Source organism: Prionailurus bengalensis, chromosome D3 (genome assembly GCF_016509475.1).
Source record: "Prionailurus bengalensis isolate Pbe53 chromosome D3, Fcat_Pben_1.1_paternal_pri, whole genome shotgun sequence".
NCBI classification, from domain to species: domain Eukaryota; kingdom Metazoa; phylum Chordata; class Mammalia; order Carnivora; family Felidae; genus Prionailurus; species Prionailurus bengalensis.
This window is the reverse complement of record NC_057356.1, coordinates 43502897-43528602: the sequence shown is the minus strand read 5'-3', so window position 1 is coordinate 43528602 and position 25706 is coordinate 43502897. Positions and strand designations below refer to the sequence as shown.

The following is a 25706-nucleotide window of genomic DNA, read 5'->3' as shown; positions in this document are numbered from 1 at the left end:
TCCTTAAACACCTCTCTAAACCTTAGTTTCCTCATCTGTAAACTGGTTATGATCTTATAAGTTCCTATCCTACAGAGTTTGTGTAAAGCACTCAGTATACTCACATTCAACATTATCCAATAAAAATAATCACAATAATGGAAACATTAATTTAAAGCCAGGGTCTGAATGTTCAACTATAAGCTTTTCACACACTTCCCTAGCTGACAAGTCACACTGTCTATACACACTAAATATGTCAGAAGTTTACTTGTAGAAGACAAGCTAGCAATTGGACTAATAGAATAATAAAACCATAAAACTTATAGCTGGAAAATGGCCAGAAAACTACAATAGGATTTTCTAAGGTTTTACAATGCCCAGAGAAATTCAGCAAGCTCTTATTTCATGTGGTTGCATTATCTATTGAGATATGCCCTCATTCTGAATTTGAGAAAAAACAGGGAAAAACTAGTCCCCTAATACCTTTTTTATCATTTGAAAACCTGTCCCTTATTCAGAGTATGACTTACACCCACAGTGTCCCTGCAACTGTCCATCCCCCAGTTGGGACACCCATATTTCTCAGGGAAGCCATTATATTTACAGGCAATGCCAATTTTTATAAGCAACATCATATAAAACCAAAATGTTTTCTATTAATGAATACTCATTAGTCTTTGTTTCACCCTCCTCAGATGTCATTTAAAATCTCTTCCATGTGACAGTCTTTAAATAGCTATAGATAGCAGCCTTGTCTCCCACTAAGCAGTCTCTCCTACAGGTTAAAGTTCCCAGGTCCTTCAATCTTTCCTTGAGCACATCTAGACTGCATAATCCTGGGCAAATTTTTCTGAACATGCTGCTCTGTGAACGTCCCTCTTGAAAGGGACCCCTCCAAAGTACACACTATCCTCCAGGGGTAGTCTTGCCATACTGAATGGAGTAAGATATCACCTCCTTCATTTTGGACATATTTCTATTGATATAGTCAAAGATCACATTAGATTCACTGGCAGACACAGTGACTTGCTTACAATCAACTAAAACCACCATGCTTTTCATGCATACTTCTTTAAGCCATGCCCTCCCATCAACATTGTTCTATTTGTTTTTTTCCACCTACCAGCAGGATTTTACATGTATTCCCTATCTCCTTCATTTGTTGGTATCTTTTTATTATTCTAGCCTCTCCAGGTCATTTTGGATTATGATTCTGTCATGCATGGGCTAGTATATATAGTTTCATGTCATACAAGTATTGGATTACCAGGTCATCCACATCCTCATGCTAGTCACGGACAAAGCTGTTGAATGGGCCCCTGCCATCTGCCATCCAGACTTGCTGCCAGCCTCACAGGGGCTCATTAACTACCATTCTTTAGACCCATTCTGTGGTAGACACACCCACACCCTAGGGTCATCTCCAATGACTCATACCCTCGTGTAATCCCTTCCCCTTGAGTGTAGAACCTGTGACTTGCTTCTAACCAACAGAACATGGCAAAGATGATGGCATGTCACCCCCTTGACTTACATTAGATGAGATGACGTTACATAACACAGTCTCAGCAGACTGGAGCGAGAGACTCCCTTGCCAGCTCTGAAGAAGCTGCAGTGTTGTCAGATGGTCACATGGCAAGGAACTGTAGGTGGTCTCTAGGCCAGTACCCCTTACTCCCCTGAAATCCCCCAGGAACCTCAATCTCACATTTGCAAGGACATGAATTCTGTCAAACACCTGAGGGAGCATGGAAATGGATCTCTCCCCAGTCAAGCCTCTGATGAAACCTCAGCCCCTCAGTGACACTGCACCCTGGTGAGAGACCCTAAGCAGAGGACCCAAGAGCCTTGCCCAGACTCCTAACCCACAGATATTGTGAGATAAGAAATGGGTGTCACCTGGGTGGCTCAGTCAGTTAAGCATCCAACTCTTGATTTCAGCTCAGTTCACGATCTCATAGTTTGTGAGTTCAAACCCTTGTCAGGTTCTTTGCTGACAGCATGGAGCCCGCTTCAGATTCTATCTCTCCCTCCGCCCCTGCCCTGCTTGCTCTCTCTCAAAATAAAAAATAAACTAAAAAAAAGAAAGAAATGGGTGTTGTCTTAAGCTGCTGAGTTTGTAATTTGTTATATAGCACAGAAAACCAACGTAACCCATAAACCCATCTAACTGTGCTATAATCCAGTAGCTATTTTTACCATCTTGTTCTTAACAGCATTAGTGACAAATGCCTTGGTAAAATCCAGATATGCTATTTTTCATTCTCCTAGTTTAAACAATTGAATAACTCTGTTAATATGCAGAAATAAGTTTAGGTTCACCTGCTTTTTTTTTAAATTTTTTTTTAACGTTTATTTTTACTTTTTAATTTTTTTTTCAACGTTTATTTATTTTTGGGACAGAGAGAGACAGAGCATGAACAGGAGAGGGGCAGAGAGAGAGGGAGACACAGAATCGGAAACAGGCTCCAGGCTCTGAGCCATCAGCCCAGAGCCCGACACGGGGCTCGAACTCACGGACCGCGAGATCGTGACCCGGCTGAAGTCGGACGCTTAACCGACTGCGCCACCCAGGCGCCCCTATTTTTACTTTTGAGACAGAGAGAGACAGAGCGTGAAGAGGGGAGGGGCAGAGAGAGAGGGAGACACAGAATCTGAAACAGGCTCTAGGCTCTGAGCTGTAAGCACAGAGCCCGACGCAGGGCTCAAACTCACAGACCGTGAGATCATGACCTAAGCCGAAGTCGGACGCTCAACCGACTGAGCCACCCAGGCGCCCCATCACCTGCTTTCTTTTTTTTTCTTTTTTTTTTTTATTTTTTAAAAATTTTTTTATGAAATTTATTGACAAATTGGTTTCCATACAACACCCAGTGCTCATCCCAAAAGGTGCCCTCCTCAATACCCATCACCCACCCTCTCCTCCCTCCCACCCCCCATCACCTGCTTTCTTAATGAACTCCTTGTGATGACTGCTGCTTTCCTGAAGGTTCACAAATTATCCTCTTCTCAGGCTTGAAGACAAATTCCCATTCTACACAGTGTGCAGAATCCACCTATATCCTCTTTTTGAAAATTAGGATTATTTTGCTTAACAGGTAGTCTCCTGATACTCTAAATCTCTTGATTTTTTTTTTTAAAGGTTTACTTATTTTTGAGAGAGCGAGCATGAGTGAGGGAGGGGCAGAGACAGAGGGAGACAGAGGATCAGAAATGGACTCCACACTGTCAGCAGAAAGCCTGATGCGGGGCTTGAAGTCTCGAACCGTGAGACTGTGACTGGAGCCAAAGTTGGACACTTAACCGACCAGCTGCCCAGGCGCCCCTGACCTTCTATTGATTTGAGCTACCTGAGGGCAGAGACCACCTGGGCTTCTTTGCATACCTCAGAGGGCTCAGCACAGCATCTTTCACATAGTACTGTCAACTTAAAACCCGTGAAGATAGTTTATGACTAAAAAATACTATTATTACATGGTTGCTGCAAATCTCAGAAGGAGACTTAATTTGAGCCAAATATTTTCAATTTACATGGATGACCTGGATGAAAGTAAAACTCAGATTTTATATGCAAGTCACATTCTTTCTCTCCTCTGTGGCCTTATGGTTACTGGGATGGCCATCCATCCATCTGCTCATGACACTTAGGAATAGGAATCTCTGAGGTGCCTGGGTGGCTCAGTCATTTAAGCATCTGACTCTTGATTTGGGGTCAGGTCATGATCTCATAGTTCATGAGATACAGCCTCGCTGTATCAAGCTCTGCAATGACAGCACAGAGCCCGCTTGGGATTCTCTGCCCCTCCCCTGTCATGTTTGTGCGCGTGCGTGTGCACACACACACACACACTCTCTCTCTCTCTCTCTCTCTCTCTCTCTCTAAAAATAAACTTAAAAAAATTAGGAATATCTGTGACCTAAAAAAAATTAATCTTGCTTTCAAAGGAGCCCAATTTATAAAGACTTGAAAGAGCTAGGCACTGACAAAGTCCAAATTCAACAAATATTTAATGGACTGTCTTTGACCACTGACCACAAATTCATAGTTAAAACTCTTTTCAAGATGTGGAGCTTAATCTCCCCGGGTTGGACTTAGTGATTTATCAGATTATGGTGGAAGTGATGGTATGTGACTTCTGAGGCTAGGTCATAAAAGGCATGTGACTTCTCTTTGTGCTTTCTCTTGGATCACCTGCTCTGGAGGCAGCCAGCTGCCATATTGTGAGAACACTCAAGCAACTTCACGTTGTGAGGAACTGAGGCCTCCTGCCAAAAACCATGTACGTGAGTCATCTTGAAAGCAGATTCTCAGCCCCAGTTAAGGTTTTGAGATGACTGCAGCCCTTGCCAATATTTTGACACAACCTTATGAAAGATACTGAGTGAGAATCATCCAGCTAAGCCACTCCTGAATTCCTAACCTACAGAAATGGTGAGATAGCAAGTGTTTATTGTTTTAAGTTGCCAGCTTTTAGGGTCGTTTGTTATACAGCAATCAATAACTAACACAAATAAATTCGGAATTTTCACTTACCTTGTAGTATTGTAAAATTCTTGATGAGCTGACCATGCTTGGAGTCTACCAGCTTCATTTCTTCCATAATTACCGATAAGTTGGCTACTTCAGTATCTAACCTTGACCTCATCATGTCTTGTTGCATCCTGAGAGAAACAGAATCCAAACGGATGTTGGCCAGTGTGTTATTCAAGGAGGTCAGGTCGTCTGTGTGTTTGGTCAGCGTATCTGTGCAAGTCGTCCTGACTTCATTCAGATTGCTGGTCAGCGTCCGCAGGTAGTGGGCAGTGTAACTGATGTTGCTAATGATGTTCACAATATCCGTCTCAAAGAGCTGGAAGCGTTCCTCCAACTGGCTGAACTTGATGGCTGTTCTGTTCTCTGCATCCTTGTGTACGTCCTGCAGGTCTTTCAGGTTCTGCTCATTGGCTTGTGAGGCTGTGGTGATGTTGTCCATCTGACCTGTGAATGAACTGAGCTGGCTGTTCATATCCTCCAGGGTGTCGTTGTTAGCTTTGGCCAAGGCAGAGTTATTGGCAGCCAGCGTCTGTAAACTCTGCACTTTCTCCTTCAGCCAATCAGTGTCCTTCTTGGCTTGAAGGAAAACCTGCTGCAGATTTTGAAAGTCGTTCTTGATTCGCTGGATGGCCTGGCTCGTGTCATCCACAGACCGCTGCAGATTAGTGATGAGGTTCCTCTGCTGCACCTGGGTCAGGTTCAGGTTGTTGAGGTTCATAATAACCACATTATGAGAGTACATTTGGCTCTGCAGATTGCCCTGCAGCACACTGGTGTCTTGCTGTAGATTGGTGACATAGCCATTATACGCTTGGAGGGTTTTGTTTACAGTGGTGATGAGGAAAGAGTTATTCTCCAAAGTTTCCTTCAGGTGACTCTGCCTGTCCACCAGTGCATCCCCACTTGCCTGTAACTTCTCCAGCGTGTCTTTGTTCTTGCTGGTTTTCTCTGTAATCTCACGAAGCTGCTGACGAAGATCCAGTATGTCTGATCTGAAGGTAGAGAGTTCTGAGTTGGTGCTTATAGCTTTCTTCCCAGTTTGGTCCCCTGGAATAAGACATGTTTTGTTACTTAGTGATATGAAGAAATGTTCACGTGAGGTCAAAGATCTCAAAGAGACTTAATTAGTATGCACTGCGTATTTCAGATATAAAATCTGTGATATATGCAGAATGGTCTACGTTAGTAAAACCCACGTGTCTATTAAAACTGGGTCCTGGAAAAGTGGAAAGGGTACTAACTTTGTAAGTGCTTTTCTCAAAGAAGGAGGGAATTCTACCAGATTCTAGAGCACTGGGCAGGGTGTCAAGAAGGCAATACACTTTATTAAATTTACCATTAATTCCTTCCAAAAAAATGGAAACAAAAATTCAAGGATAGAACTGTAATCTTTCATTAAAAAAAATTAATTTCCATAATTCTTCAATGCAGTTTAGAATATTTCAAATAGGAATTGACTGGAAATTTTATAAAAGAGCTTTTATTAAAGTGTATTTGTGGTACTTTTTGATCAGGATTGGTCTTCAGATTTTTATAAGCATTTTTTTTAAAGTTTATTTTTGAGAGAGAGGGAGAGACAGACAGAGCATGAGCAGGGGACCGGCAGAGCGAGAGAGGGACACAGAATCCAAAGCAGGCTCCAGGCTCCAAGCTGTCGGCACAGAGCCCGATGTGAGGCTTGAACTCACGAGCTGTGAGGTCATGACCTGAGCTGAAGTAGGACGCTTAACCGACTGAGCCACCCCGGCGCCCCAGTCTTCAGATTTTCAAATGCTTATTTATTTTTGAGAGAGAGAGAGAGAGAGAGAGAGAGAGAGAGAGAGAGCGCGCGCGCGCAAGTGAGCACAAGCAGGGGAGGAGCAGAGAGAGAGGGAAACACAAAATCCAAAGCAGACTCCAGGCTCTTAGCTGTCAGCACAGAGCCTGACGTGGGCCCTGAACTCATGAACTGTGAGATCATGACCTGAGCTGATGTTGGATGCTTAGCTGACAGAGCCACCCAGGCGTGCCTGGTCTTCAGATTTTAACTGGCATATGGAGTAGTTTTGTGGGGTGGGGAGAATCCAACTCTAAGATTGCTCTTTAACTTTAAAACGTAGACGCCTTTAAATTAAATTGTGAGGAAAAACTCAACACACAACACAAAAATTAATGTCCTTCTGGGTGGATGTGAGTTTATAGCAATGTCATTCTAAAGAGCTATGGTCTTTTAATGTAGAATTAGAGGATTTAGTTTAATGGGTCATTCTTGTTGCAGATTACCTAATTTTTTCAGGTCGCTTTCCACTGCTGTGAGCTTGTCATCATAGGTTTGGCGAGATGTCTCCATGCCACCTGTAACATTGTCCATTTTTTCTACAACTAAGATTTGGAAACTAAAGATTAGTACACACACCTGCTCATAATTTATTTTTCAGTTTCAACAAAAGACCATTTCATTACAGAATACAGGAAACAGATTGACACAAAAAGAGTATAAATGAAATCAAATATGAGGAATAAGCCATTCTCGTAGAAAAATAACTTGTCACAAAACCCAGTGATAGTTTATTTGGTTGAGAACTGTATGTTCTTATGATTCTGTATTGCCTCAGATGTTCCAGACCTTGTTTGAAACTAATTTTTAATTTTTATGTATTATATAAGCTTTTGATCTGTATTATTTTCTATAGGAACTTCTATAGGTAGATCATTTACAAAATCTCATCATTCATCAGACTCCCTACCATTCCTGGAAGGTGGTACTCACTTATCTGGAAGCAGAGTCCATAGCAAAGAACACCGAGCTTAATTCTATAAACAGTCTTTGTGAAAGGGAAACAGTGTTTGCCGTTCTCTTTCAGGAGGCCTGAAAAATTTGGTTCTCCTTAGTGACAAGTGAATCTGTAGTTTATCAGTTCCCAAGGAGATGCCTAAGTAGGTTTCCAAACAATGATCTACGAAGACTTTTCCCTTTTTTTTTTTTCTTAGCATTTTCTTGATTGTACGCGATAGGGAAAGAGTTAGTGATACAATGTTAAGTAAAAGCTTCTGTTCTCTTTGTTCTCAGAAGGCAGTCATTCTCTATGGTTGTGAATATGGTTTCTTTCTAAAATATCTATTAAGAGTGTATTTCTCCAGAAGTGACTCCTGTGAGATCCAGCCTCCAGCAGCTTGAGATGCAGTCTTTCTTGGTATCAACGGCTTTCTGAAAATACGGACTTTATTTTTTTTTAAGCATGAATATGTTTTGTATGTTAATTGTGAGGTAATGGAGCCAGTTTGTTTTTATTTATCAAGTGTCCCACCCATGCAAGACCGTGTGAGAAGATTCCCCTGGCTCCTATCAGGAAGCAGAAGTATGCTCCCATGTGTCTGTATGACCTAAACTGACCCAGCCCTGTGGTGCCTAGCACCTTCCCTGGAGAACCTTGCCATGCTGTCACTGTACCAAATACTTTCCCACCCAAGCCCTTCCATGTGTTCTTTCTGCCTAGAATGTTCTTCCCTGGACTCTTCACCACGCTAAGCCCTACTTGCTCTTCAAGACTCAGCTCATTACTTCCTGTGGGAAATCTTTGCTGCCGGGCATCTTGCAGAATTCTTTTGGCAAGTAGTCCTTTCCCTACTGTAGGACTTCCTTCAATGTGTTATCATGGCTTGTTTACTATTAGATCCTTTAAGGCAGGAAAATGTGTACGCAGTTTTATCCGTACCTCTTAGTGTGTGGCACTTAGTAGGCATTCAACACATATTTGTTTATAATGCTATTTATTTAAATAAATGAGAGTCTGCCTGCTGGTTACTGAGGCCTGTGAAAAACTGGCTGAGCTAGATAGAGGTCATGCAAACAAACATACAAACCAGACGCCCCAGGGAAGCCTCAGCACTGGCAACGAGTACAACATCCAGTTGAATGATGATTGTTTTTTTGGTAAGTGACTATATAGACAAGAGAGGTACAGTTACAGTAATCTGTACCTTAGGATTGTTAGATAGGCATGCACATTCATAAATCCCTGAAACTGAACAAAATGTTTCATCTGCATTTAAGCAAAATTAAACTTTTAAAAAATAAAGTATAAAATGTTTATGAGTTAAGATTCAGTTTTGATCCTCAAATCAAAACACATGCCTCAGTCTGTCCTCAAACCACACACAGGATTTTAAGTCCTGCCCTTTTTTCCCCCGGAAGCCGAAAAAACCTCTAAATATGCTGACAGGCAGTCATTTTTCTACCCTCTCTAATTTTTCTTCCATTTTAGTTTAAAAAAACACAGAACTTTCATGGACAGATAATTCAGGTTTGCGCAAAGGGAATGAATACATTTGTTACAAACAAATAACAAACCTGTTAGGTTTCTCTTCCGCTCAGCGAGGAAGCTATTTGCCCTGACCACAAATGCTAATGAACTGCTTACATGCACTGGGGGGTGTGTGCGTCTGTGTTTAAAATAGGATCTGGGTATAAAGCTGCAAACTTCAGGGCTGCAAAGCTGGCAGCTTGGTATTACATAAAAATACCCAGCTGATGGACATCCAGAACCAAAACTTGCTGTAATAGCACACAGCATTTTCGTCAATTTTTACTCTTATCAGCACAAGTTGTTAACCAGGAAAACGGTGGCAGAGCCATCCTCTCTTAGACTAGAAACTCAGTCTATCGATGCAGACCTCTGTCTGTAGATCCCTCTCCTGTGAGGAAAATGAACATGAAACAGAAGAGTTCCTAGCAGTCTGTTTTTTTAATGGGCTCCGCTTTACTAGAAACTGTTTAACAGAGAATTTTTCTTTAGAATATTGCTGCTTCAGATATTATAGCTAAAGGGTCAGCCCTCTTCAAGTACCCAAAGCCTAATTCCCTTGGATAATCTGACAATAATCCCTTTTCTACAAAAGCATTTTGGTACCATCCCTTGGCCTGGACCATCAACCTCGTTCTCTCTTAATGCCACCCATCCTCACGGTCCACTCCAAGATGACCACCCCAACTATGCTCAGCCTTCCCAGATGATCGGATTCCACACCACACCAATGATAACACCAGTAACAGCCTCTCTTTATTGAAGGCGTACTCTTTGAGAGGTGCACTGTGCCATCACTGCAATTAATCCTTAAAACTGCTATTTTACAGATGAAGAAATTGAGGCTCAGAGATGTTCAGTAGCTTGCCCAAAATCACACAGCTTGTAAATGACTAGGGGGCTGGCAGGCCAGGAGATCTAATTCCAAACCCCATGCTTTCTCTATAACTCCACATTGCTTCTTATTTACTATTTCTTTTTCCTAAATATGGTTTCCTCCCACAAGAGGCATAGCTCATGGTCCAGTCCCTGAGGAAAGGAACAGCAGCAAGGCACAGAGCTCCTGCTTGGTGCTCATGAGTGTCTGTCCCAGGCTGAATGGGGGATTGGGTGAGGGCGGAGATACCCCTGCATTGGTACCTGGGACTTCTGGGAATACCAGCTGCACTCCCCTGGAATGCAATAAAGACGTTTCTACCTTGAACACTATTTCAGGTTTCATTACAAACACTTAGGAGATATGGTTGTATGGTGTTACCCTGGCTTCTAACGTAGCCAACTCAGTGTGATTTGATGGACGTAACTGCTAGGTTAGGAGAGCTTAGCAGCAAGGTAGACCTTCTGTGACTAGGAATGTTGAGTTATAGGAGATTCTTCTTGAGAAATATTCAGATTTCTGTCTTTCTTCTTTATCCTCATTACCTTAAGATGGATGACTGCTGGGAAGGACAACTGAGTACAATTTCCCCGTTCAGGGAATGTTCTGGAGGAAACACAACTCATTGAAATTAAAAGATGGCTTCTGCCACGGAAGCTCCATGACTGAGGATAAAAAACCCAAGCAGAGAATGACCCAAGCTGAAACTGTTCAGGAACACGCTTTCTATAAAGTAGCTCATGAGTGTCATGGTCACAGCCACTGTACAGACCTGTGTGGGTGACTCAGCAGTTCCCTGACTTGTGCAGCAAATTCTCTAGAAGGAACTAAGTTATATCCCAACTTGTAGCTGTCTGAGTGACATAAAAGGAGAAGTAAAAACACAATTTTGAGAAAAACAGTATGGAGTTGCCTTTGCTAACTCTGATACATAAAGCAGTTTCTATTTTCTTTCCTTTCTAACTTCTCCTTCAGAGAAACATCTTCTTTGTCTGAATATTTCTTTTTCTTCCTTTCTTTTTTGCAATGGACAGAGTTTCTCTAGACTTCAAAGGGAGACATGGGAGGGGAGAACTAGGTCTTATCTTTCTGCCTCTTACAATGTGCAGTTACTAGAATCTTATTAGCAAGAAAGAAGAATCACTGTACAAGAGAAAACACACCTGGAAAATATCCACACCTTAGTTTATGAAGACTTTGTTTGGAAACCAAAACTGCATGTTGTATTATCTTATATTTCTAAGTAGATGCCTGAGAGATGGGGGCCCCTGAAGGAGGAAAAAGGGGCAAGACTATCATCTTGTGTCCACTTGTACTTGGTTCCCTCAACCTCTCCCCACTTCATCCTGGACAGATGACACCCACGGAGAAGGCCATGCTGATCTTCAGGATTTTAGGCTTACAGGTAGGGATCTGAGTGGTAGCAATGCCTTAAGTGCAGAATGGTTTTAGAGTCCCTGGGCACCACCTGATTGTCTTTACAGAAGTCAGCCCTGATCTACAATCCATCCATCCATCCATCCATCCATCCATCCATCCATCCATTCTCTCATTAATTTATTCAGTAACTTCACTTGGTGCCTAATAAGTACCATGAGGCTAGATGCTAGATGGGAGATATAACAAACTAAAGATAGGAGTCTCTTGTCTTCATGGAACTTATAGTTTGGGTGGTAAGACAGACAAGCCCACTTGTCATAATGATACAGTGTGACAGGGGCACCTAACTCAGCCTTCAGGGGGTTCTTGCAGGATGTATGTCTGAGTGAAACATGAAGGGAAAGAAGGTGTCATTTTAGGTAGAGAGCAGAGAAAAGGTGTTCCAGGCAAATGGACCAGCACACGCAAAACATGCCAGAGCTGAGAAGGGCTTTCAAATGTCATAAAAATGGAGGAAACATCTGTACTTTAAAAACAAAGAAAAAAAACCCTCCTCTAAATTTGGATCTTTCTGTATCATTCTAAAGGCATCAAGATCCAGATCTTACTTTGCAGTGGTAAGAATTACAAAATCCCATATGGTGGTATGCTCTTCAAACCTTTGTCATCTCTCTTTCAGTAGTAAATGTTTGCTTTCATGGTATCACATAGTACTAAGCCCTAAAGGTACTTATTAAATGGCCATTTGCCAAGTTTCTCCTTTATCTGAGTTTGCTGGAAACAGTCAAGGAGAAGTGAGCAGTGACCTAAATAACTTGATAAAGGAGGAGAGCCAGTCTGAATTACCTGGGACATAAAAGACCCTCCTTTTCCTCACTAGGATCCCTCCCTACTCCTTGTCCTGCCTTACCACAGTTTAATAACCTTTCTTAACACTTACTTTGTTAATACTAAGTTGGATTAACTAATCACAAATGGATAAAATTACATGGTAATTTTCCAAATTTCCACTGTGCTCAAATTCATCAGTCAACACACTATAGGACACACATAATTTTCTCCGTGTGTGACCTCAGAGATGAGACTTCCAAGCCTCACCTATATTGAGTATTTTTAACATTTTGCCATTCTAATGGCTATAGCTGTATAAATGCAGTTATGAAGAGGAAACACAGAAATATGGCCACTATCTAGTAGGACTAGATGGACAGGTGGTTCAATGACATCATCTTTGCTCATCTCAATCACCTTGAAAAATGGCATTATTAATTGCCATTTTAAGAAACAGTAAACTCAAAGAAGTTATGCTTCATACCCAGGTTACACAACCATGCAGAGGACTTAGCATGATGCCTAGAATATCAACAAGCACTTAATAAACATTAATTGTATTACAAACAGCAGAATCAAGAATGAACTTGACCATCTGGCTCCAAAGCCCATTCTCATTTCAACACATTGGGTTTCCTCAGGAAGCTTCTAGACACTGGGAGAGAGGAGACAGAAGTTACAGCTTGGGGGGAATTCACTTTGAATCTTTCTCTCCCCAAGGAGAGTAAATCTATGAACCAAGAACCCGTGGGAATTCTCCACTGTTAATCTGTCAGTTCTGAGGGAAGGCAGCCGAGATGACTGCTGAGTGAAGGTTTTGAAGATTAGCAGACCCCACATCTGCCTCTTGCTAAAACCAGATGACATGCCTGTCTCACATATCTTTGATGGAAAGGCTTCTACGGCTGTTTTCTGTAAAAAGGTTTATGTAGCTTGTGATTCTGAATCATGACACCTTTTACCTGCTGTATCTAGAATGGGTGTGGTGGTGATGGTGGTGAACCCGCTTTGTTTGCAAGTCTGAGGCAATAATTCTCCACTGACCTGAAACCAAACACATTGAAAGAATACCTAACATCCTATAAAGTATTGTTAAGGTGGCAGTGCTCCCTCTGTGTTTAACTTCTGCAGGGCAATATTTTTATGGAGCTATATAAACAACAGTGGTCACAGTAAATGTGCTGAAGAGGAAAAAAGGGAACTGGCTGCCCAGTCCCTGAGTAAAGTAAGTCGTATCTCTGGAGACTGTGTTTGGCTTACCCTGTGTCAGTACAATTTTCCTGTGTGCTGACTCAGGGTTTCCATAGCACCTCTTAGAGAGAAGATGAAAAAAGAGGGTGGAACTAGAAACAGGTAGGAAAATGCAACAGTGAGAAAAATTTTTATAAGTCATAGAGGACCTTTCTTATTGTTGAAATGAGTCAAAAGGACTCTGATCCCACAGCTACAAGAGGCTCAAGACACAAAGTTTATCATGTTGCTTACTTGTGCGTTTGAGCTGAATTAATGAAATACTTCATACTTGCAAACAGGGGTGTCTTTTTTTTTCATGTTTAAAGTCATAAAGAGAAACCTGCCATTTGGAAGGAAAAAGGAAAGAGTACTTACCTTTGTATCCCAAAATGGCTACTGTGATTGTTAGCAAGGCACACAAAATGTATAATAATATGATAGAAAACTTCAGTGCCCAGTTATTTTTACATTTGGTACACTGCGTTCCTTCCTGGATACCTGTAAGAGATGTCAAATTTTAATAATAGTAACCAGAGATCTCATTTTGAAAACTATCTTTCTGCATGTTGCTTCAAACACTATGATTAGGAATAATTTTTCTAGGGCACCTGGCTGGCTCAGTTGGTTAAGCATCCAACTCGTGATCTCAGCTTAAGTCTTGATCTCAGGGTCTTGAGTTGAGTTCAAGCCCTGGGTTGGGCTCCATGCTGGGTATGGAGCCTACTTTAAAAAAAAAAAAAGTAATTTTTCCACATGCCTTACTATAGGATGAGTAGTATTTTTTTTAAGTTTATTTATTTTGAGACAGAGAGAGAGAGAGAGAGAGAGAGAGAGAGAGAAAACGCGTGCATGCAGGGGAGGGGCAGAGAGAGAGAATCCCAAGCACACTCTGCACTGGCAGTGCAGAGCCCAACATGGGGCTCGAACTCATAACCCACATGATCATAAAAGATCATGACCTGAGCCGAAACCAAGAGTTGGATGCTTAACTGACTGAGCCACCCAGGTGCCCCAGAATGAATGGTATTTTAAAATTAAACATACCACTTTAGCAACACAAAGACTTTGAATAATGCCATTATGTTGTAATTTAATGTTGTTGTATTTAATGAGATTGGGCATTTGCATATAACTTTGTCTCAGAATAATTTCAGATCAAATTCCATAATTATAATAAAAATCTCTACATGACAAAAAATAATTATAATTTCAATAAAAATCTCTACATGACAGAAGATTTTAAACACCCAAATCTACTTGTTTCAGCTATTATTGGACCTATCACAATTCAAACACACCAATCAAAAAAACTGTGGCCTGTCCCTTAATGTTTGTTCAGTGGTATACTCGAGCTAGTTCCTACTGGCTTTACAAGAGTCAGCTGTTAAGTGTGTGGGAATCTGGGTAGCTGGTTGTTAAACTGTTGGTAGCTTGAAGTCGGCCCAGGAGGGAGTGTTTACACCATCGAAATTAGCAACCACCATAAACTGTGACATGCATTCATCCCCCCCACCCTCCCAACACCGAACTGGTTTACTATGCCACTGGCTATAATGTACTATAACCTGCAGCAGAAAATATAGGTAACTTCATGATTAAAATGCTCAATATATAACTATTGTTGTACATTATATGTATACAGAAAACAGACACTGACTCTTATTTACGTTATCACAGTGACTTGAATAATGACTAGGAAACTAGAAAAACCAGACATTTTTGATGAAAGGAGGTAAGTTTTTACTGCTTACAGTTCAACTTTTTGAAAAGCATTCTAGTCTAAGTGGTAAACCACCATCACTTCTGCAAGTGACTCCAGAAACTAACCTATAAAAAGGGAACTTTCCATTAAATTGATTAGAATCACAGAAGACAAAAACGGTGGACATTTAAATGTGAAAATCACATTGTAAGAAATATCGGGAGATTCCTTGTTTTCCTATGTGTGTCTTACTAATAGTGTCCCACAGGAGCAACAGCACATAAAGTACTGATCTCCTATAATTGTGCTCAATAACTTTTGATGGGTAAGTCGTGAGGATTAAGCTTCAGCCAAAGCTCCCCCCTTCTGGTTTGCAATTTTACGCATAGTGCCCTTCTTCAGTGAAAAGAGTTCTTCAGCTGTGTTTAATGCAAAATGATGAGAGAAACAGCATAGAACAATGACTCCATTTTAACTTTCAGGGTTTAACCAATCCCTCTGGTGTTCTGTGCTACAGACCCAAGGGGAGGGGGTTCAATCCATCTGTTCCATGACTTAGAGCGGTGATTCTCAAGCTCTAGGGTACATCGGAGTCGTCAAAATACAGCCTTTCTAATTCAGGAGGCCTGAGAAGGTGCCTGAGAATTTGGATTTCTAACAAGTTCCCAGGGGATGCTGACACTGCTAGTCTGGCCACCTGCTTTACAACAGTGCTTCTCAAACTATAAAGTGCTTACAAAACACACTGTCAAATGCAGATTCTGATTTAGCAGGTCTGAAGTAGGAGCTAAGATTCTGCATTTCTAACAAGGTCTAGAAGATGCTTAGTTGGAGACACACATTATGAGGAGCTAAGGTTTACTGAGAAGATGATGATGCCGGATCAACCTTTGGGTAGCCAATCCCTTGAAGGTGAAGCTGTAAAGTCAGACTCAATGGTCAAACAGACTAGAGAAAATCAACTTTTTTGTTATCAGTTTTCCTATTTCTTTCACTCTGTTTCCTTTTCATCCTCCTTCTTTAATTGCCACCTGTATGTCTCTGCACCGTCTCCGCACCACCTCTCCTGTCCAAAACTACCTCAGTACCATCTTCACCAAACCAGATCTCTAACTTCCACCAATGTCCGTATTTCCATCCAACCTAAATAGTACCACTATCTGAGTCCCTCACTCAAAGACACACTCAAGTCTTCTTTTGTACTTATTCTTTAATTCACTCAGTTGCCAGGCTCTGTGAATCCTCCCTGGGGATATTTTTATCACTATTATCTCATCTATAGTTTCTTGCTGTTCATTTACTGCCTACACTGTACCAGGTTCTGAGCTAGGTACTTTCCACACAGCACCTTTATTTGTAATCACCCTTCAAGGAGGCATGGCAGTGAGAGCTGAAATGACATCCCATAGACTTCACAGCCAGGATTCAAACCTGGGTCTGCCCAACTTCAAATGCCATGATCTCACTTTGCCATGGTGACTCTCTCTGGTCATCCCTTCATCTCGATTTCACTGGCCCTTCATCTCAGTGGGAGCTTCTACTTCCATTCCCACTGGAATCCGGCCTCACCCTGTACTCAGATGCTGTTGTCCTCATGACAATGCCAAAGAGAAAAAAACAAAAACACTTCAATAGCTCATCCTTGAATAAAGGATGAACACACACACACACACACACACACCCATCAGCTCTTAGATTCTCTACAATTTGGCAGCTTAAAACAAAACAAAGAGCCCTTACATCAGTCAGAATGAAAATATTTTTGGAATTGGGAGAGGGGGGAAGTGTAAATAGACCCACAAATATGCCACATCTCATGTTCAGAAACCATAAACTTGCTTTGGTGGCAACTATAAACACAGAAAGATGATAGACACAGCAATGCTGGACCAACCTCCCTTGGAAAGACTGGATGACATTTTTATGACTGATGGGGGAGGGGGTTCATTCCTTTTGGATTTTAGGACTGTGGTGGGTGAGCTCTTTATGTCTCTCCAGGGCTATTTCTTGCATTCCATTAGCAGAGCCTCAGAAGAGTTGGTCACCAGAGAGGTTAGGATAGATAACAGAATCTAGGGCGAGGAAGTTGCTTAGGGGTCATCTGGTCAAGTGTCATTGTGTTATTGATGGGGAAAGTGAGGCCGGCGAGGTAAAGCAAATCAGGAGCCACGCGTCCTCACTCTCAGGGAAAGGGTCTTTCCCTCCCATTCTGGCCATGTGTGCTAGGACTGTGTTTACCACCAGACATCTTGTGCATATGGTATTCATGCAGACCTGCTCCCAGACTGCTGTCACTGGTTCATATTCTGAAGAGCAGGGTCATTTCCTCGTGATGTGCCTTTCTCCCTGCTGGCCTAATCAAGCATTTAATCAATATCAGATGGCACCGCCTGGCCTCCCTTTCCACTTGACACACTTTCTGTGTCTTGTTTTTTCTCTCCCCAGAGACTTATTTTTAATAAGAATTCTGTTTTATCTTTCCCTCTCTGCCCTCTGCTGGGAGGACACCTGGCCAAACATACAGATGCCTACTACAAAGAGATCCTGCTGGCTCACGTAGCTGGGGGACCCCTCCTCCTTGAACCTAGATGGTCACAAAAAACATTCGAGAGAGATATCCCCCTGTTACCAGCCTTTGTACTGTTTGTTTTCTCAGCATTACTTTCCAGAGACTGGGGACTTTGTTCCTGTTGGAGGGGCTGGGGGTGGAAGGAAGGGCAAGGGAATCAGTCTGCAGAGCACTGGAGATAAGGCATTCTAGTTCAGGAAATGAAGCAGTTTTGCCCCTGTACCACCAGGACACTCAGCGGATCAAAAAACCTGGCCCAAATAGCACATTTGTGATTCAGCAGGCCACAGACAGAACGTGCCTGAAGGATCCATGCTTTTCTGTTGGTTATCCCTCTTAAACTAGCTCCCACTGAACTTGATTCTTGGCTCATGTTTTAAATGTGTTTTCCAGGGTCCTAGTCTTTCTTATGCAAAAGTAAGTTTGGGGGCCCAGTGAAATCAGAATCACTCCCAGTTAAGTCCTTGGGTATCGCACGGAAGTTCAGAATAGACTGACAATATGATCCCCAGGGCCCAAACTCAAAGTTCCTCATGTTGCCCTGTTTCCAATAACACATGTTTAAAGTAAGAAGGATGGGGGGCGGGTGGGGCCGCTGATCAGGGGGCTGGCGGTTAGCTGGTTGGAGAGAATAACTGCAACACTGCAGGAATGACAGTGCAAAGGGCCAGAATTCTCCAGCAGAGAATTCCTTTCTGCTGTGGTTCTCCATAAAGAGCCCTCCCAAGTGCTGCGGTCCAGGCTCCAATCCAGTCTGTTTTCCCAATCTGTTTGGAGAACAAAAGGGTCTCCTTCATTCACTATCGTACTTTTCTGCCATCACAAGGATGGCTTGTCTTTTGAAACAGACTTGTGCTGATCAATGTCCTTCCTTGTCAGGTGAAGAAGCCTGGCACTGTGGGCAAGTGTGGAGTACTCCTGGTCTCTCCTAATTATCACAAGTGTCTATAAAAGCTCTGTGGTGTTGTCATAAAAATCATATTACCAGAGAGGAGCTTCAAAAAGCTGGTGGGTTGCAAAATCCAGAAAACCACAGGTTTTGATCCCAGATTTGCAGTGACCTTTTCATGTGGTTTTTTTATAGTTATTAATCTACCGCCTGGTGGCATATATTCCCATAAGCCCATGAGAATGATTTGGCTCTAACAGTAAAACTGATGATTCAAATAAACTCCTACAATTAAAATGCCCTCAAAAACAACAAAACAGTAAGAGTTAACATCCTGGTTAGTTATTTGGATATTATGCAATATCATTAGAACAAAAGTTAAATACATGAAACACTTTATCCCACGAATAATTAGTTTTTTTGCTTATTATAAAGGCCATTTACTAAATGGTGGAATATGGATTTAGTTAGCAAAAATTTTTTTTATTAATGAGTAATTTAGTTCCCCAAATATAAATCCCAGCCCTGGACACCTTATTATGCCAAGTTTCCTAAACGATGTGGAGAATCATGAAAACGGAAGGACAAGACTTGGGAATGAAATAACTTTCCACACAAAATAAATGAAGCCTTACAGCATTTATGCATTCATAAAAGTATATTCAAACCAGGAAAATTATTTAGAGGAGAGTTTGAAATCTTCAGTACTCCTTCTGAGCTTATATTAATATTCTGCACATTTAACAAGGGTATAGTTTTTTTCATTAAAACAATTTTATATATTTATATATATATATATATATATATATATATATACCAGAACTGCCATATATATAAAAATATATAAATATATATATATTTACAAATAAGCATATATATTTATAAATATATAAATATATATATATTTATAAATAAGTATATATATTTATATATATATGGCAGTTCTGGTTTGGGTTTAATGTTTTAAAAAAGAGTATGTGTTATTTGTTTAAAATTTATCATTAGTGCCCTGCCTACTAAAAAAGAACTGCTGTAGGAAAAAGCCAGATGTAATGAGCCACTCAGAGTATATAGTGTCTGCCAGAATATATACTGTCTCGACAGAACACCATTATTTTCTCTTTGTGGCTTTTAAAATACGAAATCCTTTATTATATGAACCGTACACAAATGCTTTCGATTCTGAGGAACGGAATCCGGGCTCATCAGGGAGCTCAACCATCACATCTCCTGCATTTGTCCCTCCTCGCTGGCCCCCCTCCTCTTGGCTCCAGTCCTGTTCATTTTATCCTATGGACACAGAGTGAGCTGTCAACAATCCTGTTGATACATTTCAGCAGCCCTGACTACTTCATTATCTGGCACTACCAAACAATGTCCTTCTGTGATTAGGCACTGAATCTTTTAATGAAAAGGACTTATGAAAATGCAGCTCCAGCTCAGGCCATCAGAGTCTGTTGTATAACTGAGCCAGACACATACACTGCACAGGTATCTGGAGGACGGCCACTGAACATTTGTTTAGTGGGTGAGAGTCTGCCGTTGCTGCTAAGGCAAAGAGGCACTGCTGAGGAGGGCTGCTCTTCCTGAGGCCCTGATATGTGCCAGGCACCCTCTCCTAGTTACTTACGATCCCTTTCACAATTCTGCAAAGTAGGAATTCTGACCCTGATGTTACAGAGTTTGGGAAAGTGGGCATCAAAGAGTTTGACTATCCAAGCCAGTGAGCGGCTGAACTGTGAGCTGAACTCATAGTTATCATATGCTGCTTCTCCAAGCTCACTGACTTCCAGAAGTGGAAAGCAAAACAAAGTGAGATTAAGGATGCCTAACAAGATAAACTGTAGAAAACTGACAGGTTAGACTCCTAGAAGCACTCTGTCAAAATAAAGCGGTGTAGAAACATCTTTTCAAACGTTGATAGATAAGCCTTTCTCAGAAATGAGCAGTAAAATTCAGTCTCCAGTAAGTTAACTATTACAGGCCTGGGGCTTCTACTGACTGTAATTTCTCTCTGACTCTTCTGTGGTGACATACTGAAAAGCAAGTTAATTCCACCCTAAATAAATGCTCATTATCTCTGTGAGAGGTCAGGACTGTCTTGAAGGTTGGCTGTTAAGGTCTATTAGCCTTTCAGGGGAATCAGCCACCAATGGTGATGGAATTTTTGGAATGGGGTGGGCCAGGAAGAGAACGCAGCTTTATAATTTCAAGGCAAACTATGAGACGTGCAGGGGGCTTGCACAGTTTAAGCTTGGAACCAAAGCAAGTTGGTTGCTCCTAAGGAGTTTTCTTCTGAACTTCTAGTACATGACACAGTAGCCACAAAAGCCGGTCTCCAATGGACCATTTAACAGGAGGTTCACACCTGCAGAAGTTGGGTGAGATAAGTTAGTGGAAAGAAGGAGGTGCAAGAAGGATTAATTAAATGGTGACAAAAAAAATAATTTATCTGTAGCCTCTTAACCACCCCTCAAACAAAAAATCTGCTTGAGTATATTGGGAAAACCTTTTCACAAATACCAGCTTGACCCAATGCTTCAGAAACCCATGGTGTTCTCCACTGCCATAGTAAGTTCCAGGTGGCTCAAAGTAGATTCCAAGATGCACGCCAGCTAGCTTCCTCTAACCACACAGGTCTGAAGAACCTCAGGGCCAGGAGGAGAATCAGTTGTCATCTAGGCCAACATCCGTCTTACGGTGAGGAAAACTACAGCCCAGTGAACTCCACTATCTGCCCCATTCCACGGGCCAGCCCTGTCTTTAGGATTCAGGTTTCCCGATTCTCTGCCAGAATTCTAATCTAGACCCCCAAACCCTGCCCACCTCCTTATGCTTCTTTCTTGTTACATCCCATTTATTCATTTATTTAAGAAATAAATATGGAGCACCAACTATGTACCAGGCACTGGGTATAATGGTCAACAAAACAGACAACAAATCTTGGCTCTTATGGAACTTACACACCAGTAGGAAGATACAGTAAGGTGTTGGAAGGTGATAAACACTATGGAGAAAAATCAAGCCAGGAATGGGCAAAGGGCTTGTGGGAGAGGAGATGGATGGCAATTTATTTTTTTTTATTTTTTATTTAAAAAAAAATTTTTTTTTAACGTTTATTTATTTTTGAGACAGAGAAAGACAGAGCATGAAGGGGGGAGGGTCAGAGAGAGGGAGACACAGAATCTGAAACAGGCTCCAGGCTCTGAGCTGTCAGCACAGAGCCTGACAGGGGGCTCGAACTCACGGGCCGAGAGATCATGACCTGAGCTGAAGTCGGCCGCTCAACCGACTGAGCCACCCAGGCGCCCCTGGATGGCAATTTCAATAGCGTGGTCAGAGAAGGCTTCAGAGAGTAACACTGAAGCAAAAGCTTGGGGGAATGTGGGAAAGAGCACCAGGGTACCTGTGTGGAGCTCACACTGCACGCCCCAAACATTCCCCAAACATGTGCTCATTCCTTCTCCAGGTCTTGAGATCTGTCCTCCTTCTCCTCCCTGCAAAACGTTTCCTCTCCATCAAACGACTTCTTTTAAAACTTTACTCACACATTTGTGAATCCTTTCGTAAAATTAGCCCCACCCCATGCCCAGCTGGGCCTGAACCCCTTTAGTACCTGTGTGGTTTACAGTGTATAAATCTATACTCACTTGGGTTTTTGAAGGCCATATGTATGGCTACCACCTCTTGTAGGTGTGGGAATTTTATTTCTCTGCATGATTGCTTTGGGATATCTCTAAACAAACCAGTTATTTCTCTCTAGAACCCTACACATCAAGCCGTTTAACAAAGTGAGAAAAGCAGTCTCTGTCACTCCTTCGGTGAAGATCTCTCACACAAACCGGAAGTGGCCACTTCCCTCAGCTCTCAGGTGCTGGGATTTCACAGCCTTTTCTCCCATCTTGCCTTCTACCTGATGAGTGACATGCTGATCTCACTTGCGGGCCAGGATGTATGCAGCCATCCTGGGAGAGGCATTCAGCTCAGAGGCCTGACAGTCAAAATGCAGACATTCATAACAACACTGCCTGGAACAGTCAGGAGCCCACAGCCTGAAAGGAAGAGTTTTCTTTTTCACCACGGGAGGTGGGGAGTGCAGTGGGGTTTACTGACCAAAGAAACTCAAGGCATTCTTTAGACCCTAGCCCAGCCTGAAATGAATCCCAAGATCTAATGTGGGGCATGCAGCAGCATTTCTATGTTTTTTGTCCCTCAGTACTCACAAAACTAAATCCAGTAGGGCAAAGATGAGAAAAGTGAACCCGCAATCCAACATCTGCCTTGAGTGTTGTTGCTTTATTTTTTTTAAAGATTTATTTATTTAAAAGTTTATTTATTTTTGAGACAGAGAGTGTTCTCACACAAGTGGGGGAGGAACAGAGAGAGAGAGGGGGAGACAGAGAATCCCAAGCAGGCTCCGCAATTTGAGTGCAGAGCCCGACATGGGGCTTGAACCCAGGAACCGTGAGATCATGACCTGAGCTGAAATCAAGAGGTGGCCCAGAGTGCTTTTGCTTTAAAAAGTGTTATTTGGGGGGCAGCAGAGGAGCTAATATCATGATGATGGGAACCCTGCTGAGCCAAGGGGGAGTGAGTCTCAGCTAATGATAGTGTATTTGCTGTTTATCACTGAAACAGTGTTGGGACATGTGGAAATTATGCTGTGGAGCAGGTGCTGGCATAAAAAAGAGACTAATCCACTCTCTCACATACCTACCTGATTTTTTCAAACCAACAGAACTAGTGTTTTGATGGGAAAAAAGGGGCCTTGATGTAAATGAAAATATCAATCAGCCTGACAGACATTCCTCATTCCTTTATGAATATGTGTTTTTTACTTTCTTCAAGTGAACACTGTAGTTGAGGACACTTAAATTAAGGGAAAAGTGAGCCAAGACAGAGCAACAAATTTTACTGTTGGTGTTTTAAAGTAATTATCTACTCTGCATTGAATGTAGCCCCAGTTCTGAACCTTGATGAGAAAGGAGTCAATCAACTTGAAATGACCCAAATGAGGAAGAGTTGGCAAATAAATAATGAGGGAATTGGGGGGGGGGATCTATTTTACAGACTATGGCCCAGCGGTGAGTAGAATGAGGTCCCCAGATTCGGTGAAGAGCATCCCATTCACCAGCTTGTTATTCTTACTTGTTATTAAGGGCGGACAAAGGACAGAGAGAGGAAGAAATGTTTCCACGGGGCAGGCAGCTATGGTTGTAGAGGTCAAAAGAATATAAAAATGGAAACCCACTACACAAGAGAGTCAGAAGGCATGCAGTGAATTATAATTGAACATAAAATAAATGGGAAGATGTATGCTTATTAAATTTTCCATGACTTTGTAAAGAGTTCGCAGAGTTAAATTTAGGAAATTATCTAAAACTGAAATAACTACATAAAAAAAAATGGATAAGTGCACACACTTGTATACATATGCACACACACACAAAGTGATTTTCTTGACAGTAGAAATGTTTTAAAAATGGATCTCTAAGTCAAAATCCAAATTCACAATTTCCCATGGATTCCTCAGGTGTGTGCCTGAGCCAGCTGACACTGACTGGTGTGAACCAAGTATTTGTATCTCTTCACAACTCTACGTTCAGTGACTTTACATTGACAGCTTGGAACTGGTCACACTGGGAGTATTTACACCAAAAAAATCAGCAAATGCTACAAATCAGGGCTTTTGTCCCCTGGAAAGCTCGTTGTTAAACATCTGCCAGCACACTACTCAGCCTGGTTCAATTGACCCATCACATTTAAACAAATCAAACTGCTCTGTCCATCTGGAGTAATCACTTGAGAAGTTCGGGATCGTTGGACAGAGTGAAGATAACACTGGACCTTTGTTTCTTCTCTCCCCCTCCAGGTTATAGAGATCAGATGCGTATTCTTATTAGTGAATTTGTGCACATGAGATGTTTTGAATTCAAAATTTCCAGGGATACTTAATACATTTCAAATTCATAATCTCTATGGGGTACAATAATCTTCAATTCCTAGTGAAACTGACAATGTTTAGGATTCAATTCCCACATGTCTGTTAACTTCATACCATGGATACAAGTTTGACTTAATTCTGACCAACCAGCCTGAAAGTGAATTTTCTTCTCGCTTTGGAGATGATGTGCAGAAGGGTTGGCCTAGTCTGTCACCTACATGAAGTTAGTGCAGCAAAGTTAAAAGGTGGAGCATAGATGAATCAGTCTAAGGACAGAGAGTTGTAGAGGGCACATCAAATGATAAGCCTCAGTCTGGAAGACATTCTCTTTGCCTCCTAAAATTCTGAAGGAATTAAAACACTATCTGCTAGGCCAAAAAATAACAATAACAATAATAATAATAATAATAATAATAATAATAATAATAATAAATTTTAAAAATTAAAAATGTCCAAGAGTCCAAAGGAGCATAAGATCTCTATACATTCATGAGATACACAAATATCTGTGACAGCATCCATCAGACCCAGAGACAGACAGAAACAGGAAAACATCAGAAATACACCACCTGAGCTGCAGACAGTGGAGGCAGAATACCTTTTGAACTTGACCTCTTGTAGCAGAAAATTGCAAAATTTGGTCAGGGCCACATTAGCTCTGGTTCATTATTCAATGGAGATCAGAGATGCAGACAGTATACACACAATTTCACCAATATGAACTTCTTAGGGTCAAATCACTTAATTCTACTCCATGCTCCACAAAATGCATTTTATTGCCCAAATGGTCAAACAGCTTTTAATTACATCAGTAAACTGGTTAAACAGATGGAAAGAAGAGGTTTAGGACAAGTTCTTAACAATGCTGTCTAACCCTCACCCAAGTCAGGGTTTTCTCCACTATGCCAGTGAATGTGGAATTTGAAATTTGTATCAGAATCACCCACTAGTGAGTCATTCATGTATTTCATTTCTAATTTGTAGCACATATTTATTTACATTAATTCCTAGTAAGCTAGATATAGTTTGGAATATAGTGTGAGTTCACTGCTTATTATTCTTTAAAATATCCTCTGGTCCCTTCCAGTAAAGAAGTACTTGTCTTGAGTGGTCACTGCACAGTGGGATGTGAGGGACAGGCCTGGCTTGGCTCAGCAGACCAAGGACACACACCCCTTCTGGAACAGGGCCTGGGGCACCTGGGTGGCTCAGTTGGTTAAATGCCCGACTCTTGATTTTGGTTCAGGTACTGATCTCACAGTTTGTGGGTCTGAGTTTCACATTGGGCTCTGTGCTGACAGTGTGGAGCCTGCTTGGGGATTCTTTGCCCACTGCCCCCCTGCCCCTGTCTCAAAATAAATAAATAAACAAACAAACAAACTTAAAAACAACAACAACAAACCAGAGCCTAAGCAGGGATCTTCCTTCCTTGAGCCTAAGCAGGGATCTTCCTTCCTTCCTCCCTTCCTTCCTTCCTTTCCT

At 41.7% G+C, this 25706-nt stretch overlaps 1 protein-coding gene across 1 annotated transcript in view; it reads right to left on the bottom strand.

The window, feature by feature from the left end:
- COLEC12 (collectin subfamily member 12) overlaps nt 1–25706 on the bottom strand; it is a 196518-nt gene that overhangs the window by 35755 nt on the left and 135057 nt on the right. Inside the window, exons 3-5 of the mRNA XM_043558424.1 lie at nt 13496–13618; nt 6779–6877; nt 4517–5563 (exon numbers count right to left, since the gene is read on the bottom strand). Coding sequence (XP_043414359.1) covers nt 4517–5563; nt 6779–6877; nt 13496–13618 — 1269 coding nt within the window. The remainder of the gene's footprint in view (nt 1–4516; nt 5564–6778; nt 6878–13495; nt 13619–25706) is intronic.